Source organism: Rhipicephalus microplus, chromosome 9 (genome assembly GCF_043290135.1).
Source record: "Rhipicephalus microplus isolate Deutch F79 chromosome 9, USDA_Rmic, whole genome shotgun sequence".
Classification (NCBI taxonomy): Eukaryota; Metazoa; Arthropoda; class Arachnida; order Ixodida; family Ixodidae; genus Rhipicephalus; species Rhipicephalus microplus.
In genome coordinates, this window is record NC_134708.1 from 133,117,266 (window position 1) to 133,136,266 (window position 19,001).

The window sequence follows — 19,001 nt, forward strand, 5'->3', positions numbered from 1 at the left end:
TTTTTATGTACTTCTGCCAGGCACTGAGCTTCCTTTCTTCTAATCTTTTCATTGATCAGAAGGAATGCATCCCTTCTCGAGCTTAGAAAGATGTCCCGTTTTCTTTCAACATCATCCGTCGGTTCACCCCGCTGCTTAGCATGTCTGTGTTCCCTAGAGGCTTCCTGACGTCTTGCTATGGCTCTCTTAATTTCCTCATCCTACCAACTCTTGGGCTTGTGTCTTCTTTTCCCTGGTGAAAGCTACCGGCCTGTGAACTCGCAACGCAGCGCAAAACGAAAGCGCGTGACGAGTCGATTTCCGAAGATCCGTTGTGACCATGGTCTCGGAGGATTTCAATCAGCACCTAAACTGACATCCCCTCGGTGGTGAAGACACGGTGGTGCAAAATTTTAAAAAGTCAGAGTTTCGCCACAACAGCGAAGCAATGAATGCGATAACAATAATTCTTGGAATGTAACGCTGAGAACGGCAAGCAGATCCAAATGTGCAGCACACTGCTCACACACAAATGACGCAAGAACACAACTTACACAGGACGAGATGGAACTAACAACGTTTACCGTGCGACACTTAACGCGCTGTTTAAACAAAAACGAGGCACGAAACGTAATCACAGGTACAGATATGAGTACGAACAAGTGTCCCAGTTGTTGCTTAGGTATGTTTGAAAAGCGCACTCTTTTTGCAAACAGCGCCTGTCCAGTGAGCGAAGTGTTCCTCCTGCGCACAGCAACTATAAACTCAATCATTCCCCGGTCAATGTCAAAAGCACGCAATTCTCTCCACCGAAGGATAAGCGCGTGCCCACAAGCATCAACCCCCTCCCCCTCCCACCACCCATTTGGGGGGGCAAAGTACACGTGGGAGATAAGCGCATGTCGGCGCATCGTGACAAGCTGGGGCCCGAGAGCGGACGGCCTTTTATTTTCCTCTTTCTTGAGTTTTCATATATATAGATACGTGAATGACGGCGGCGGAGGCAAAATACCAGCCTACATACATAATTGCTATCGCAATAAAAAAAAAAAGCAAAGCTGAACGTCGTCGGGGGCCACACCATGCGCACGCAGTGAAGCGGGGTCGAAAACGAAGAGCGAACGACACGGACACAGACACCGCAGAAAGCTAATCGGTAAAGCGCCCTTCATATGCAGCGCAGCCCCATATATGTGACACTAACTATAAGCGTGGCACTGCCAAAGCACAAAAGTAGTTTTTTTTTTTTTATGTTGGTTTGGAGTGTGTGTGTGGGGGGGGAGCACACTCGCGCATGCGAGCGCGACGGTGAGATGGCGGCAAATCCGGCTCGTGTGGTGCAGGCCCGCCGGACGCAGCCCGCGTGCCCACCGCCGCCGCTTCGTTGGCGGTGGGGCAGCCACGGAAGATGCATGCTCGTACCAAAGTGCCAGAATGCGGCCCGAAATTCGTCGATTTTTCGTGGGAAAAATTCGTTATATCAAGGTTGTCTCCCACTGTTACTTTGTTACATAGAGGTCGCAAATACATGTGCTTTTATAGAACGACGGCGGGGAGGGAATTAAAAAAAACTTCGTTATATCGAGCAATTTGCTATATGAAGGTTCGTTATAAGCAGGTTTAACTGTACTTGTGTGATTTATATGTGAGTTTAAAATTCAGAATTAGGCCTAGAAATTTATGCTCTGCCTCTACAGGTAACCACTGGCCATGCAAGTCGAAATCGGGATTTGGATGGAGGCCTCTCTTTCTAGAAAAGAGTACACAGGTGCTCTTATTCTGGACTTAGTCTGAACTCATTTTCATCAGCCTACTTGGACACTTTCATCAGAGAGAGCTAAACATGCCGCTCACGCACTACGAGGTTGCAGGACTTAAAGCCTACCTGAATATCATCTACATATGCGGAATAGTATGTGTAATGTGGGATGCAGAGCCGTAATGAGTTCATTTTTATAATAAAAAGGGTGCAACTCGGGACACCACCCTGTGGTACTCCCGTTTCCTGAATCCTAGACAAGACATTCCCAATACGAACACGGAATGTTCGTTTGGTGAAGTAGCTCTTCATGACATTTAGCATATTGCCGTGGATACCAATGTCTGACAGATCTCTATGGATGCCGTAGCGCCATGTGGTGTCAAATACTTTTTCCATGTCGAGAAACACACAGAGACAGCAGTCTTTGTGGATAAATGCATCGTGGATGTATGCGGCAATGCGTTCGAGATGGTCAGTAGTAGACCGGCCCTCTCTAAACCCACACTGAACAGGGTCAAGCAGTTTGTTGGTTTCCAGATAATGCACAAGTCTTTTGTTTATCATGCTCTCAAACAACTTGCACAAGCAGCTTGTAAGTGCTATTGGACAGTAACTTGTAACCGAAGAGGTGTCCTTGCCTTCCTTTAAAATGGGAACAACAATGGCCTCCCTCCATGTGGATGGCAGGTACCCATCAGCCCAGATAGCGTTATACAGCGCAAGTAAAGTGATCTTTGTGTCATTGTGAGTGTGCTTGAGCATGTTATACACAATTCTGTCAAGTCCCGGTGCTGCGCTAAGGCATGCATTCAAGGCTGCCCTAAGTTCGGCAATATTAAATGGAGTGGTACATTGCCTGTTTGTTTTAGCCACACACAAGTATTCTGCGTTCTGTCATTTCTTTATATTTTAAAAAAGATTTTGAGTAGTGCACAGAACTGGAAATCCGCTCGAAGTGCTTGCCAAGGCTGTTGGCCTGGTCCTCCAATGTGTGTCCATGACTCAACAAAGGCAGGGGATGTGCTTGCTGCCTCTTAACACTTCTGAAGCCACTCCAAACCTTCCTTTCATGGGTGAAGGAGTTAATGCTAGAAAGGAACTTGACCCAACTCTCTCTTCTTGCCTGATGTCGTGCTCACCTACCCAGTGATTTCACCTTTTTGAATTCGACGAGGTTTTCTGCATTAGGATATCGGGGCAGGATACCCCTGCTTTCTTTTGTTTTTTACGCGCATCCCTACAGTCCTCATTCTACCAGGGAACATGTCTTCGACATGGGTGACCATTTGTTTGCGGGATACACTTTCCAGCAGCATCAGGAATAAGCATACTGAAGAATGCTACTGCGCAATCAATGTTTGATTTGTGATAAAGACACGAGGTAAAAGTGTTGATTCCTTAAACTTCTCCCAGTCAGCGGATGCTATTTTCCATTTGGCAATATGAGGAAGAAAGTCATGTGGTGTTGTCAAGTTTAACATAGCAGGAAAGTGGTCACTGCCATATGGATTCTTGGCCACATTCTATTCTAACTCGGTGAGGAAAGAGGGAGAGCCAAGCGCCAAGTATATCTTACTGCAATATATCGATGAATATAAGTTGTGGTGAACGTTGTAACAAGTAGGCTCTTTTTTATTATAGAGCCGTGCTCTGAAACACAAGAGGAATCGCTCTGTCAGTGGGCCACTTACATCGCAACGAGCGTCCACCCCACAGAGTATTGACGCGCGTATGTGCCAGTGGTGAGGACAACGAAGGAGCGCGAGTGTCTTTGGCCGAGGGTAAAAGACGAAGAAGTCGTTGCAGTCTGTTTCCTGCGATCGATAAATCGTATTTGTTTGAGGCGCTTTGTGTGCTCGTCAATCTCGCGTCGTCACACTGGTGGAGGTGCTGGGTACGTCTTCATGCTTGGCACCCCTTCGCGGACCCTACATTCAAGCCCGGAATCACTACCACCCGTGGACACACCAGTCCACCGTTCCAGCCGCCGTCTGCGAGGCCTAGCTCCCGAGCTCAATCCCTTTCCAGAAACTGCCAGCAATCGCTTGCCCCCTTCAACCACCATGGCCACTGCAGCTACATCGCACATGACACTTCAGAATCCCATGATTCCTGACTGCTTTCATGGTGAGACCTATGAAGATGCACAAGACTGGCTGGACCAGTTCGAACGCTGCGCGAAGTACAACCAGTGGGCCACCCCAGAAGACAAGCTCGCGAATGTGTACTTCTACCTGAAAGACAACGCCCAGACGTGGTACATTAACAGGGAAAGAAGCATGGCTACGTGGGATGACTTCCGCAACCAGCTGATTGACACCTTCAGTAGTCTTGACAGAAAGGAGAATGCGCAACGTCTCTTGGAAGCTCGAATTCAAAAACCAAACGAGAGTGTCGCTATGTTCGCCGAGGACATGACCCGTCTTTTCGGCAGGGCGGATCCCGAGATGCCGGAAGACGGGAAGCTCCAGTATCTAATGCGAGGCGTGAAGGAGCAACTGTTTGCTGGGCTTGTGAGAAATCCGCCAACAACAGTAGCTGAGTTCACGAAAGAAGCCACAGCTATTGAACGGGCCCTACAGCAACGGTACCGCCAGCAGAACCCGGTCAACGTTGGAGCGAGTAGCCCTGTCACGACTGCGGCGAGCCTCTGCGACAACGACAGGCCTCTGCGGGAAGTCATCCGGGAGATTTTGAGGGAGGAGCTTCGGCAGCTTGGTTTATTTCCAGCAACTGAACCGACGCCGGCATTGTCTTTTGTTGCTGATGTTGTCCGGGATGAGATACGCCATGCTCTCTCTTCATCCGGCTATAATGGTGTGCGACGACATTTTACTTATGCTGATGCAGTCCGACGCCCCGTCGTCGCTCCTTCAGCACAGCAGACCCCAATGACTGGACCATCACCAACCCTGCAAACACAGCCACTGTCAGCACCGACCACTTTCGCAACCTCACCGATTCCTCCAACAAGACGAATGCCGTATAACCAACATGCCCCACAACATTGCCCCACAACGTGGCCCAATAGTGAGTCTCCACTTACCTACCAGCGTCGGAAAACCGATTTGTGGCGTACCGCTGACCGTCGACTGGTATGCTTTCATTGTGGCGAAGCTGGGCACGTCTACAGAGTTGGCGGTTATCGCGACGCTCAGTACTCGAGATTTCCTCGCTACCCTGATTACGTTGCGTACGACGATCAACGCATGTACAACTACGCCCATGTGAACACACCGCCGCAGAATCCAGTAATGCCCAGATCACGTTCTCCATCTCCTGCGCGGCCCAGTTCACCTAATCGTCGCAGTTTTGCCGACGTCACCAGGGGCAGGTCCCCTAGCCCACGACGGGGAAACTAGACGCAGCGACCTCGGGGGGTGGGGTTGCCAATATTCGAAATTCCGAACAGCCCCCATTGCAGACAAGTGACAGCTCGAAGCCATCGATACCGAAGGAAACAGACTGCAACGACTTCTTCGTCTTTTACCCTCGGCCAAAGACACTCGCGCTCTTTCGTTGTCCTCACCACTGGCACATACGCGCGTCATTGAACCAGACTGCAACGACTTCTTCGTCTTTTACCCTTGGCCAAAGACACTCGCGCTCCTTCGTTGTCCTCACCACTGGCACATACGCGCGTCAGTATTTGAGCACTGAAATCACCAACAACAACGTAGGGTGCCGGCAGCTGATCAATGAGGTGATAGAAATCTGTGCGGTTAAGTCTATAGTTTGGTCGTATGTATAGCGAGCACACAGTGACTAATTTGTCAAAAAGAGTGACGCAGACTGACAATGCTTAGAGTGTCGTCTGAAGGCTAAGAGGTTGGCAAGACACAAATTTTTCTACTATTATAGCTACGCCACTGGACGAAGCAGTTGCCTCATCCCGATCTTTGCGGAACATAGCGTATTGTCGCAGACAGTTTGTTTGTGATGGCTTGAGATGTGTCTCTTGGATGCACAGCACCTTGGAATTGTACTTATGTAAAAGTTCTGTAACCTCATCGAGATTGTGGAGAAGACCCCTAGCGTTCCAGTACATTATTTGTGTAACCATTTTAAATGAGTTTTTGAGTGGTGCGTCGAAGTAGACAACCATTAGCTTAGAAGGTCTTTTCGATCCTTCTAATGCATGGTCTTTTCTTTTTGGCAGGCTCCTTAGAGCCACGCTGATCTTTCGCGTCGATAGACTTCGCGTTGTATCCATCGCGCTCGCGGTGTCCGCATGCGGGTGCGAGAGACTTGGGACTCTCTGCCTTAGCAGATGGCCCGGAAACTGCAGACCTGCATGTTCGATGGCAGCATAGCAGCATGGATTGCTTCTGCTGTAGGAGTGGATAATGTTGCGGGGGGAAAAGGTTGCTCGCAGATCACTGTGCATGAACCGCGCAGACGCAAAAGACCGTTGTGGTGTCACGCCCGCGCGCGCCGCATCGGCATAAGATAGTTGGACGAATGAAAGTCTGTTCCGTGCTTATTATATAATATGTTTTTATTAACCTTTAATGTTACAATCTCTTTCTCCCTCTTCCACGCAGGGCAAGAGGGAGAGTGCGCAGGGTGATCTCCGTCACAGTTGGAACCTTTTGGATTAGCGGTACACTTCTCAACTGCATGTTCTTAAGAACCACTTTTTGTACATGACGTGCAACCACGGCAGCTCTGTGAGTTGCGGCCATACTTCTGACACTTAAAGCACCTGCGAGGGTTTGGTATATATACGGTCGTACGCACATCTTTATGTAGCTTGCTTGGATATGTTTCGGGAGTGTTGCAGTATCAAAGGTGAGGATTAGGTGCTTTGTTCGTTCTTCCTGGTCATTGCGCCTTATTTTGTTTTTCGCAGTTGGATAACGTTCTAGTCTTTCACTCCATCGTGGAGTTCAGCCTCTGTGAGGTTCAGGAGGTCACTGTCAGATATCACACAGCGGACTGTGTTCACGGAACGGTGGGCAGTTACAGTTATAGGAGTGGTGCCAAAAGAAGACAGAGATTTTAAGTTGTCATACTGGGCCTTGTGCTGAAGTTCTAAAAGAATGTCTCCATTGGCCAGTTTTATGGCTTTGTGGTCGGCTCCGAAAATGTCTGTGAGACACTTTGAGACTAAGAAAGGTGACACTGATCTTGCTTTTATTAAAAGTCAGGACATTCGGTGCAGATGACGTGAAAACATGGAAAATTCTCAGTGTTCTTTGTATAAAAATGGAAGTTCACTTCGGTGCTAGAGCAGGTGTGGGAAAGAGGTATAACCCATTTAAATTATTGTTTTCGGTAGCGAGGACAGCCACCCACCATCGAGCCCAACATGGGGACGCTGTAGAAACCCACAGGTATTGCAGACGCCAGCTGAACGAAGCTACTATAACCCGATATAGCATACCCAAGGTTGTATACTGTACCCCAAATTAACTACTGCCGCCAGGAAAAATAGAAGTCATATAAGAGAAGAGAAAACCGGAAAGATTAAAAGAGAGGGAAGGTAATAGGAAAAGGTGACTGCCGGTTTCCCCTGGATAGGTCGGCCCAGGGGTGCAGTCTACGTGAAGCTGGGGCCAAAGGGGTGTGTTGCCTCTGCCAGAGAGCCTTAAAGGTCCAATCACCCAGCGTCGGCTCCAACCCCCACTATTCCCTTTTTCCCAGACACGGCTTAAGCCACGCAAGGCAACGTGTGGGAGGGAGTTGAAAACCCCGCCCTTGGCTTTGGTCCGTGGTGTTACCACAAACCGAACGCATAGGGGTCTACATGAAAGATAACTACTAAGACATTTTATTTATCCCTTGTGGAACTTCTCCCTGTGTCCACATTTGCATGCCCTGTCTTTCTTTTAGAATGAATACTTGCCACTTAATAAAACACATAGATGCAACTATTTGGTACAGATCTATCTTTGTAGAAAATGCAAGACTACGCACAGACAGCAAGAAAGACACGACACAAGCGCTTAAGTCGTGCCTTTCTTTTTAACTGTCTGTCTGTAGTTTTGTGCTTCCCACAAAGATGAATACTAGCAAACTAGCTCAGCCTTCTGTTATTTTGACTGGCCTTGGGTTTTTTGCTTTTTTTTTTCTAGAGGCACCCCATGAGAACTTATGTGGCAGAATCGTCATCCAGAGTTTGGTTAATGAGTGGATTGGTATCAATATATACATTGTTTTTAATCCTCTGACACTATGGGAAAGGGCTAGCCTTTTACGAATCATTTATTTAGCTCCTCCGCTTCGACTTTCTTTGCTGTCCCAGATCGTGTGGAATTAAATTTGTATACTGTGATCCACCAGCTGAGCCGAGTTTAAGGCCCCTGACACACACACAGTCCTGCCTCAGAAGGGCCAGAATGCTAGTCTCACAGGATAGATGTCTAGGAGGCCTATTGCACAAAAACTGTCGTGTCTGTACACAAAGTAACTACCTGTCCTGTAATACATCAACCGTGAAGTCAACATTACGTTGAGGAACCGACCTCAACAACTCCGGAATACCGCACGTGCTAAAACATGAACTCAGTGAGCTGTTTTAAAACCATCGAGCTAAGAGAAACCTCACCCGGTTGTCATGCCACCGGATCCTGCGAACGTTTACTGTTACTTACTAGCTTCGACGAAAACTTTGAGTCCTTCGATCAGTTCCTGTCCAGTACTCTTGAGGATCGCCTCTAGCACAGCTCGGTATCTGCAGCATAAAAGAGCCAAAGAAAACACCGAGAAGCATGCGGGTAATGTCAACTCAAAGGGCCCTCCCTGTGAGCCGGCACAGAAAAAAAGTTGCTAGAGATGCGGAGCAGGTGTCCCACCTTTCTGCTTGATCTTTAGGTGACCCTCCAGCGACTGCCAAGCTTGCGAGTTGCTGCCGAAACGCTGCTGCAGCCATTCTGTCAATCCAGTAAACGCAGTGAGGCGCGTATGAAGCGCGTAAGGAAGCTCGCCGCTCTTCTAGCTCAACACCAGCTTACAATGCGGCCACCACGCTGCTACTTTTAATACACTCAAACACTGCTCCCCAGTTGTTGACATAACATTTTTGCTATATTTTTGCGGCAGTTGTTGACAATGATGATGATAGGTGTTTTTGATGACACCTCATAGGGGGTTCAACCAAGCAATATTTATATGAATTAATAAAAAATTTTCAGTATTAAATATTTAAAACCGAAAAAATAACGTACGTGACATCAAATGAGTGCAATAACTGTTTTTTTTTTGTTCAGATCAGACACTACAGCCAATGCATCTATCCACGATTTTATTTATATCATCTATCCGCGCATCTACGTTAGGGTGGCTCAAGTAGGGTGGCTAGAACATGACCTACTACACTCCTGACCTGCCCAGAGAGCACCTCTTCCAGCGCCCACGTTCTAGTTCATACCTTCTGCCGCTAGGGCCGTCACCTACGAGCGGCGTGGCGCTAGGCAGCACCTGTTCGCTGTCGTCTGCTTCAGCCATCGCTGTGGCAGTGCAAATCGTTCTTATTGTGCATGAATTGTGTATGAATGTGTAAAATATGGCAAATAAAGCGATATGATTCCTCGTCAGAGTTGGCTGCATTCGTGTGGACGTTTGAAGCAGAAATAGAACCGTAAAAAAAGCACACAAAGGGTCACAGTGGCAAGCAGACGGGAACTTTTCTACAAATGAAGGAAAATTTATTATGAAAATATTTCTTGAATGAAAACGTAGTCCAACGAGATAAAAAAACTATTGTTAGGCATTCATTGTTCACACTGAATCACGATGGTTCCAGACGATACGCATACACAAATTGCAGAAGATACGCAGAAACACAGTAGGTCGTGTGCAGAAACTTGCAGACGGCAGATAGCTGCAGTAGTCAGCTCTAATAGTGGCCGCGTGCAGTTTTTTTTTTTTAGATGAGCTGACACCTCAAATGTAAGTATGGTGTATTGCTGCGTGCCATATTGCAAATCGGAACAAGGCAAACAAAGTAAAGTAAGTTTTCACGAGTTTCCTGCCACAGACATACGGGAAGAATGGATCGAGGCAATTGGAAGAAAAGGTGAGTCTTGTGTTTTTGAGAGTCGTTTCAATTCAGAACGAGTTGCAAGCTAGCAAGAAGCACCAGGGTGCTTTAGTAAACTTTATTTCCGTGTGTTATGCTAATTCACTGAGCTAAAAAACATGAAAGCTTTTTTAAAGTACCGCGGCTAATATGGCAGGCTCCACAAATAGTGCCAAGAAATTTAAATATAGCACACAAGAAAAAAGTAAATATACGAAATCTGTAAATTATGTAAAAATGCGTAGCGGTGGGTTGCGAGGGGTTCGAGCACCCTTCCCGAAGGCTGCCTCAACAAATGCCGCCGAAATCCATAAAAAAATTAATGATATGAAATATTTACGTGCTGCCTCCACAGTTTGTCTCTGTGTGTGTGTGTGTGTGTGTGTGTGTGTGTGTGTGTGTGTGTGTGTGTGTGTGTGTGTGTGTGTGTGTGTGTGTGTGTGTGTGTGTGTGTGTGTTTAGCGATGGACAACTCTTGAACACTGGGTGTCACTGAAGTTAGCGACCGAATTTGGTCAAATGTATTTCTCATCTCAAACCTCTATCTTCCCATACAGCTTTGTTCGTTTCTGTATAAGCTTACTTAAGGTAATTAGAAACGTTACGCCGGTAACGAAATGTGGCGATTAACTGTTCACTCTATATAGGGCTGGCAGGCGGTCGGGTATAATGACATAATTGAAGTCCTTCGTGCAATGAGCCCATCGGCTCTGTGAGGGTTAAGAGACCCAGCCGGTGAAACCGAAATGAGGAACCTGGAATAATCAGCGACAGATACTCTATTTATGTGCGTGCTGCATCTGAGATTACATCATGCATGACAAAGATTCGTTTTGGAGAATGCAAAAGAACAAAAACCACTGAAGTCATCGTCGTCAACGGCGGAGTCATTGTACAGGTTAGAGGTTTGCGCTCTAAACCAAGACCAAGGCGCTCAAGTGCGCCTCGGTTTCGGCTCTGTCGTATTGGGTCGCGCTTCGTTACTGAGCAGCCATTAGGAAATTCAGCTTTGTTATGAAACCTTGTATAGCCAATGAGCTCTTCGAATAAAGGGCTTCAAGTATGCCACTGGACTCGACCACGTACCATCACTAAACATCAATCGACGAATGTAGTCATCTAAAAAGACATTTACAAAGGCTGCGAGAAAATATGAAAATGCACTAAATGGGTATACAGGTACTTCCCCAGAATAAAATCGTGGCTATGCTTTTTCTTAACCTCCCCATTTGGCTTGTTACATTTTGGAAAAATTAATTACAAAAAAGGTGTTATGGACTGTTATTTTGCAATCTTGCTAGCCATGCGTATACGCCTTTACCTTTGATGAAGGTTCAGGAAAGCATCGCTGGGAGCCCAGCGACCGGTCGAAGGTATGCAGCCTGCATTTTACCGCTGAAGATTACAGAACAGTGACGAAAAGGAAGATGTTGAAGCCCACAGCCGTGCCTTCCTTATTTCCCGCTTCTCCTGATCCACGTGGGCAAGATCCAATGCCGCGGAAAAAGCGGCTAAAACGAACGCAGGGGGAAACAACGCTGGCACCCATACAAGTAAAAATACTGTAAGTAAAACTTGAAGTCTAACACAACAACGGATAAGAATAATGTTAGCAGTATTCCCTTATGCGTTTAGCGGGACAATATATCTGTCATGCTTCGCTATTTTTTCGGCTTAACAGGGGAACGTCCAACGCAGATTCTTCTCAAGAAGAGCGAGCATCAGCGGAGCCTGGGGAAGTATATAGTTCTGAAAACCCAATTGAAACTGCACAAGAGGCCGAGTGGTTGCATTTTCCATCAAGTCAGGACAACATGGAGGACTGTAGTTCAGTTATACAAGGGGAACACCAGAAGAGGCCAGTGCGGCGCTCCATGACGTCGCAAACGTCGATCGGTTTGAAGAAGATGCGCTCCCTGGTCGCGGCAACTAAGACGTTGCGGCGGAAGTGCAGCAGGCTGAAAGAAATGAACAGTAATTTGCATTCACAGCTAGAGAAGCTAAAGAAAGATTTTTTCGAGATGAAAGCCCTCGCCGAGGCGAATGGCGCTCTAACGCTGCAGGTACGCAGTTACGTCAGTGGACGAATGTTATATTAATCCTTTTATATTCGCACTTAATTTTAAATGACTCTGAACATAATAACAATTTAGGAGTAAGTCAATTCTATCAACATCACCCGTACTACGAGAGGACGTCCGGTGAGCGAAGGAATTCTCGAAACTATAAGAGATTGTAAAGGTGGCGATGCTACCCTTAAGTTCTCGCGCATCGGCTAGCAGTGACTACACTACACCTGCTACTACACCTGCAGTGACTACTACACCTGCAGTGGCCTTGAACCCTCTTTTCAGCCATAAAGGCGCTACTAGCGAGCACCGAGAAGCCATGGCGCGGCTAGTGTTGCAAAAATTTAGCCGTCCTTTCTTCTCAAACTACGTGCGGGACAAAACAGCCAAAGAAGGAAAGAGAAAGAGAATAGCCGAAAAGCCAAAATCTCGCAAGATTTTAAAAGTTTAGTTGCATGCCTCCATTGTATCATGTACGCGCCCAGAACCTTGCTAGCACATTTTATTGAACTATGACCCAAATGCACGCAGCTCTGTACGCGTACATATGTTTTTCTTTATTGCAGACACAAGCCGTCACTGTGTGCCAGCAAGTAGGATATTCTTCGAAAGTGCAGAAACTTTGTTTGAAACATCAGCTTTAACTGGCATATTGTGGCACGCATAAGTAAAGCGACAAATGTGTTTTGTTTCATTTTGAAGAGCTGTAACATTGCTCGAATCACACGCATACACTCGCCAAATTCTTTTAGCAGAAACCTTGATATCACTTTGAGGGATCTGCTTTTCATTGACAAACGAGTATAATGGCACATTTTCAGCATGTGTACGCGCCCCAACTGCGGGTGTCGCCCTTGGGCGCTATCAATCAAACATAACCACTAGTACAACAAAGGCGGTACTATTCCGCCCTAAAAATAAGTCTGTTAATGAAAACATACATTTCAAGTATGGCGATACTATTATTGAGTTAGTAAATTGTATAAAAATTCTTGGAGTTACATTTTCGAGCAATATGCTTTGAAACGATCGCATTTACAGTGTGCTGGGTCAGTTATCTCGCGTAGAGGGCACGGTGTACAGTGGCAAAACTGTTCTACTATACAAGGTAAAATTCTTACTTTATAAATGACTGTTCTGTTGGCATCTTGCTTATTGTTTCTTGGTATGAAGGACTACGACTAACACGCGCTTACAAAAACTGTACCTGATGCAAAAGACGTATATTAGAATAATTTTTTACTGGTCGTATGATGCTCGCAGAAGTGAATTGTTTCAACAGGCTGGAATACCACCCCTACATCGTCTCTACGATTTTAAGTTAGCATTGGTGGTCAGGCGTCAATTTCAAGAAAGTCGACATTATTTGTACGACCTCTCGAAACTGCAGCCAAATAATTTGTTCGAAACATGACATAAAGAAACATGGAAAATAAAAACTTCGAGAACAAACTACTCCACAGATAGGTTGTTCTACACAGTTTCTACGTTAATTGATAAATATGTGAAAGCTGGCATAGATTTCTTACTCTGTACCCGAACTCAATTGCACGATATACACATGTATAGTTTTCAAGATTTCTTTGCAGTTGCTACATTGTTATCATGGTTGCTATTTTTATTTTTAGAATTTGAACTTGATATTTTTGTAATTGTTGCTTAGATAACATTGCTAACTGTTTGCCAGTGCTGTCGTGCTAAAGGCGTCTGTGGGCCTATGTCAAGCTGCCTCTTTCGAAGAGCAGCTTTTACCTGCCGCTGTCCTTCATCAAACTATTGATGAAAAATAAAACATTATTATTATTATTATTATTATTATTATTATTATTATTATTATTATTATTATTATTATTATTATTATTATTATTATTATTATTATTATTATTATTATTATTATTATTATTAACTATGCTCGACAAGATGATGATAATGATGACGATAAAAACTTTATTGGGGTCGCAATGTGTTGCCCTCGATAGGCACATCACTGCCTTTACCATATCGTCTCATCGCACGGACATATAAAATCATAGAAACGCGCATCGGCCAGCGCTCCCCGTTCCAGCAGACAAACTCCCGTAGCGAAATTTGACGCACAATTTTTGTTGTGTAGGTCACAGTAAGAGTTAAAGCTTCAATTCCTGTGTCTCTCCTTGATATGCGTCCGTGGGCGTATGTGCATTATTCTCTTCTATCAATTGACTACAAGTGTAACACCTGTCCAGGGCGAGTGTCCAAGGTAAGTGCTCAACAGGGGCACTGCGTTTCACCTGACGCGTCCTAAACAACCTAAAATCAGTTTGATATTCTATTACCAATGAGTACATTATTAGTCAAAAGCTTTATGAATACTAAATTGAAGTTTTTTTAGGCTGGAATGGCAAAAACAACCATGCAGCAAGACATTTCTACGCAAATATACAGCTTTAGAAGTCAATCAACCAGTATAGCCTAACTACTAAAATGTAACACATAGCACACGTTAGCCTTTTCAGCAAAAAACAATCACACGTATAGGCAGTTTGTCACAGAAGCAGACGCATGGTATCAGTCCGTCGCCCTCCTGCCGGCCGCACAGTAGCAGACGAACAGGTTATAGGTAGCGCCACCTACGGCGAGCGATTGAACGAGAGCGGGGACACGCGCTCCCATAGGAACCCCGCTATCTGAACAGGTCAGGAGTGTAGTAGGTCATGGGCTAGAATAGCTCAAGGAGGATACACACGGAGGAACCTTCCTCCGTGGGAAGGGGCGCTGTGCGAGTGAAGCCAGCTGCCGCCATCTTGCCAGTGGCAAAAAGCGTGCTCAGCGCCATCGCGAGCTGCTGATTTCGTCCGTTCTTGTTTCACCTTGTCGGCATGGAAAGACAAATGGTTTACAATGGTTGCCTCTTGCGTCGTTTACGGATGTGCCAACAGGTTGAAAAAAGGTTGTGGCCTCACATTCCACCTGTACGTACACGAAAACGTCTTCGACATAGCCACTCCGCGCTCGTTACTAAAGGGAGCTATAGCTGACGAGATCTAAGCGTGCAAAACATAACAGTCCGGATTTGTTTTACAGGTTTCCAAAAGATCCCGTAACGCGGAGCCTCTGGGAGTGGGCCGTTCGCAGTGAGAAGTATAATGCGAAAGATTGAGATCACTTCGCTCTGTGCTCTTCGCGCCAGAGTGCTTTGACCACCTAGCTTTTTGACATTGAAAGGAAGCATGTGAAATGGGGTTATAAAGTGGCATTGAAGGCACTTCAACGTGAAGAAGGGTTGTGGCTCGGAAACAAACTTACGAAAGTCCACGTCCAATGGGAAAAGCAAGAAAATGAAGGTATGATATGCTGTACAACTGATCGAGTGCCTCAGTTGCCGACGCTTTGGACTTCTGCGAACAAAAGCTAAAGCTGCCGCAATTCAAGAGTGCCAGCACAATATCTACGTTTATTAGAACTTTTGATCGCTAGTTTGACATCTTAAACTCCAGGAACCCGCTGGCAAGGTCGTAAAAAGCGCCCCTTTGGTAGGGGAACGAAGCATTCTGGAGGTCGTTTTTTGCGGAGACTCGAGCGTACATAAACGGGCTGAGAGATCCGGCAGTGACAGAAGGAATGAAAAAAAAAACGGATTCATTGGTTTTTGGATACGCATGGCAAGCACGGAAAGAATGTTTGACAGACTTGTCAGCTAGGGTCAGCTGCAATACTTACTGACACACAAACTCAGTCAAGACTATGCCGAAAGCTTCTTTGAATCTATACGTGGATGAGGCGGCCATAACAACAACCCAACAGCTTCGCAGTTTATGGCTGCATACAAGCGTCTGTTGGTTCAGACGGAAGTCACGTCTTCAAGTTCTGGACACTGCTCCCAAGATGTTCTCTCCGTATTGAATGCAACGACTCCTGCAGCCATGGTAGATCCAAGAAGCAATCTCACTGACATACGCAAGGCCCCAGTCCTACAGCCCGATGACCACGACAATACGCATCGCATCGACTAGCCCGAAAGCTTTTCTGTTTTTGTCGGTTCCGTGGTGCCATACATAGCAGGCTTCATCGTTCGACAGGTCTAACTGCAACTACCTGTGAAGAGTGCATAGCAGCCATGCACTCAGATGAGCTGACACCTTTAATTAAATGTAAGAAGCGAGGTGGTCTAGTTTCACCGTCGCGAGATGTCATTAGCCTCTGTAAAGACGTCGAGGACTGAGGCGGCTACAGGCTGAATGTGATTTCATCACAACGGTGAAGTCAAGAGCAAAACACCTCATCCTGAAAGTTCTGTGAGCTTCCTCCGAGAAAAACTGGTTCCGTAAACTAGAGCAGCACGTCCTAGACTTTGATACGCTTGATACAGTAATAAGGTTTACAGTTTGTGCAGGCAAATCGCCGAACAATACGTAAAAGTGAGGATATAACACATGACGAAGGAAAAAAACCGAGAATCGGTCAAAAGTAAGGTGGGACCACTTTTGAGAAGGGCAATAATTTTCAACCACCAATAGGGCACCTATGTTTTCGATTATGTGTTTTCTTTAGGCATCGCTATTTGATGCATATGCACTTTAATTGAGTTCTCTACATGCCCCTTGACTGCGTACAAGTCGCAATAAACATTTACAACCAGAATTACTTGTTTTCGTTGCTTTATAAACACACGAGTCTCTTCACCCGCAGCGCGATGAAGCATAAATTTGCAGCGCTCGGCTCTTTTCTGCCACTGGCAACATGGCCGCCGCACGCTCGGCGCGGCTTCATTCTCTCCCGTAGCGGCGCATAGGCGGCTTCCACTCCAGCAAGTTTATTGTATCCTCCCAAGGAGGATATATATCCTCCTTGTATCCTCCTGGGTATGGTGGCTAGAAGGGAAAGGTGACGCCAAGGGCCGGTCAAAAGCGATGCGCCGTTTCATGCCTGGCGCATAGTGGCGCTGCTTGTCGTAGTTCGATGCGAACCAAGACATATCGGGCCAAATACGAAGGGGTCGACACAGTATGCAGTGCGTGTGGAGAGGAAGAAGAAGCTGCCGAACACTTGATAATGTTCTGTAAAGGGCTTCACCCTATAGTTTAGTATGATGGCGCAGAGTTCTTCAAAGCACTGGGATTTAGGGACAGCGAGGGCAAAATAGACTTTAAGCGGGTAGACTTAACTAGAAGGAGGTTATCTGATTGGTGGCTAAAGTCAAGGCACGAGTGAAAATTAAACCCTTCACTGCGAAGTACGAATCCTCAACTTCATTATTTAAAGGGAAAAAAAAGATAAATGTAATGGTTAGTTCACTAAATATTACGGCTAGGTGGCGTTAGCCGCCGCCCGATCTAAGGGGTACAGCCACATCCATCCATCCATCCATCCATCGATGCCCGCTCGGCCGCTCGCTCTACGGCTGGGCGCGCGGCGGAAGCGCAAATTAGAAGTTCGCCGCACGCGCAAGTCTAATTTTACTAAGCACGCAAGTGGCCTTAAGTGGCATATACTTCGGAACTCGTACTGAGCACGTCGAAGTGTTCTATTCCGATACGCATGACCGATGCAATCCCGAACGGCACTGATCCCTCGCTTCCGACTTCCATGCTCTACTCCACACTTCCCATTTTGCACTCGACGTTAGTTTCGATAAAATACAAGGAAGAGACCATACCCGCTGTTTGCATGAGTACACAAAGCATAAAAAACGATTTATTTTTTCCAATCCGAACAACTGACAAGAAATCAATAACTGCACGTAAACAGAAAGCGTCTGTATCTGCGAATGCAGCACATCACTTTAACTAATAAAAGAAAGACTGTTCAGTTTTTAAGTACAGATTATTTTTTTTTGCAAATTTAGAACACATTTTACTGAAAGCAGAATAAAAACATGAAGTCTGCAATTGGGGGGAAAGGTAAAAGCGCTTCACTTCATTGAAAACATGCACAAATACAATAAAAACGTTTGCATTTGAGAACGGCACCAATTCATCTCGACGACAAAAAAAAAAGTCAGTCATGTTCATACATTTTCAACTATGGTGATCACTTTTGAACATATTTACACAACTCATACAAAGGCTGCATTGAAAGTAGAGTGAGGAAAAGCAACTAATCAACTCAATTCACAGCACTCTTCTTAATTTTAGCATCTTCATCTTCTTACGCTTGTCACCTTGGCTGGCATTCTGAGTTTTCACAAGAAAATGCAGCCTGGTGAGGACGTAGAATTTGATGACCTTGTTTGTGAGTTCCGTGTTGTGGTCGGGGCAGCCCACGACGGTCAACTTAGCCAACTGCAAAAATGAGATCAAGTCCGGGATACTGTCACTTTTGATCTCCTTGATGCTGAAGCAACGTGTGAATGCGTTCTCAAGCGAAGTCACCAGGTCATTCAGCTTGGCTGATGGATGCAGCAGGCCACCCCTGTTCACTGCATTGGTGAGGCATGCTGCGGCTGGCAGTGACTCATCGTTCTGTCGCAGGAGCTGTGCACAGCAGTCGGTGCACTTTGTGGTTGCGATGCTTTTCCTTGCCACATAGCCGCCAATGTAATAGATGAGCCTTGAGTCACTGGCTTCCACTACCATGTCAGTGTGGTCAAGCCCACACCCGCTGAGGACTTCACGTGCTTCACAGAGGTTGCCTATGTCTAGCAGTTCATCAATCCTCCTATGAGACGTGGTGCCCATTGCACCCTCGGTGTCTATCAGGTTCCTTAGCACTCCTGAAGACACATTGGCATCTGACGGTGACTTGGCAAGATTTTGGAAGGTCAGAGTATTAATGGAAATGAGGAACTGGCTGGGCAACGGGTGATCATTAGACCCAGACATTTGCCTAACAATCCAAAAGACCCTTTCCATCGGATCTTGGCACAACCGGCTTGTCATGAGGTACTTGTAATTCAATTTCGTTGTCACGTACTCCAGAAGGAGTAAAGTGCTTGAGAGCGCGACGCGAAGTCCTTCTGCGGTGGTTTGGCTAAGGAAGCCAGCTGACCCCTTTTTTTCAGACTTTTTTTCACACTTTTTTTCCCATAGGTCCAAGTAAGCCAAGAAGCTTTGAATGCAGGCTTTGTGGGCATTACCGGGCCTGAGTTCACCTGAACTACACCTAGAAGTCATGGCCTCAATAAGATTTCGCATCGTTTCTACAAAGTTGACAGTGGGAGATTGGTCTCCATGTTTCTCTTCAATATCTT

The 19,001-nt window shown here is 46.1% G+C and overlaps 1 protein-coding gene and 1 pseudogene across 2 annotated transcripts in view; one reads left to right on the plus strand and one right to left on the minus strand.

Moving 5' to 3' along the window:
- The window catches only part of CSN4 (COP9 signalosome subunit 4), a 99,490-nt gene extending 90,737 nt beyond the window's left edge, over positions 1 to 8,753 (minus strand). For both annotated transcript variants that reach the window (XM_037415000.2, XM_075874325.1), the window contains exons 1-2: positions 8,539 to 8,753; positions 8,338 to 8,417 (exon numbers count right to left, since the gene is read on the minus strand). In XM_037415000.2, the coding sequence (XP_037270897.1) occupies positions 8,338 to 8,417; positions 8,539 to 8,615 (157 nt within the window). In that variant the 5' untranslated portion in view covers positions 8,616 to 8,753. The remainder of the gene's footprint in view (positions 1 to 8,337; positions 8,418 to 8,538) is intronic.
- LOC119163075 (uncharacterized) overlaps positions 1 to 19,001 on the plus strand; it is a 392,637-nt pseudogene that overhangs the window by 208,130 nt on the left and 165,506 nt on the right.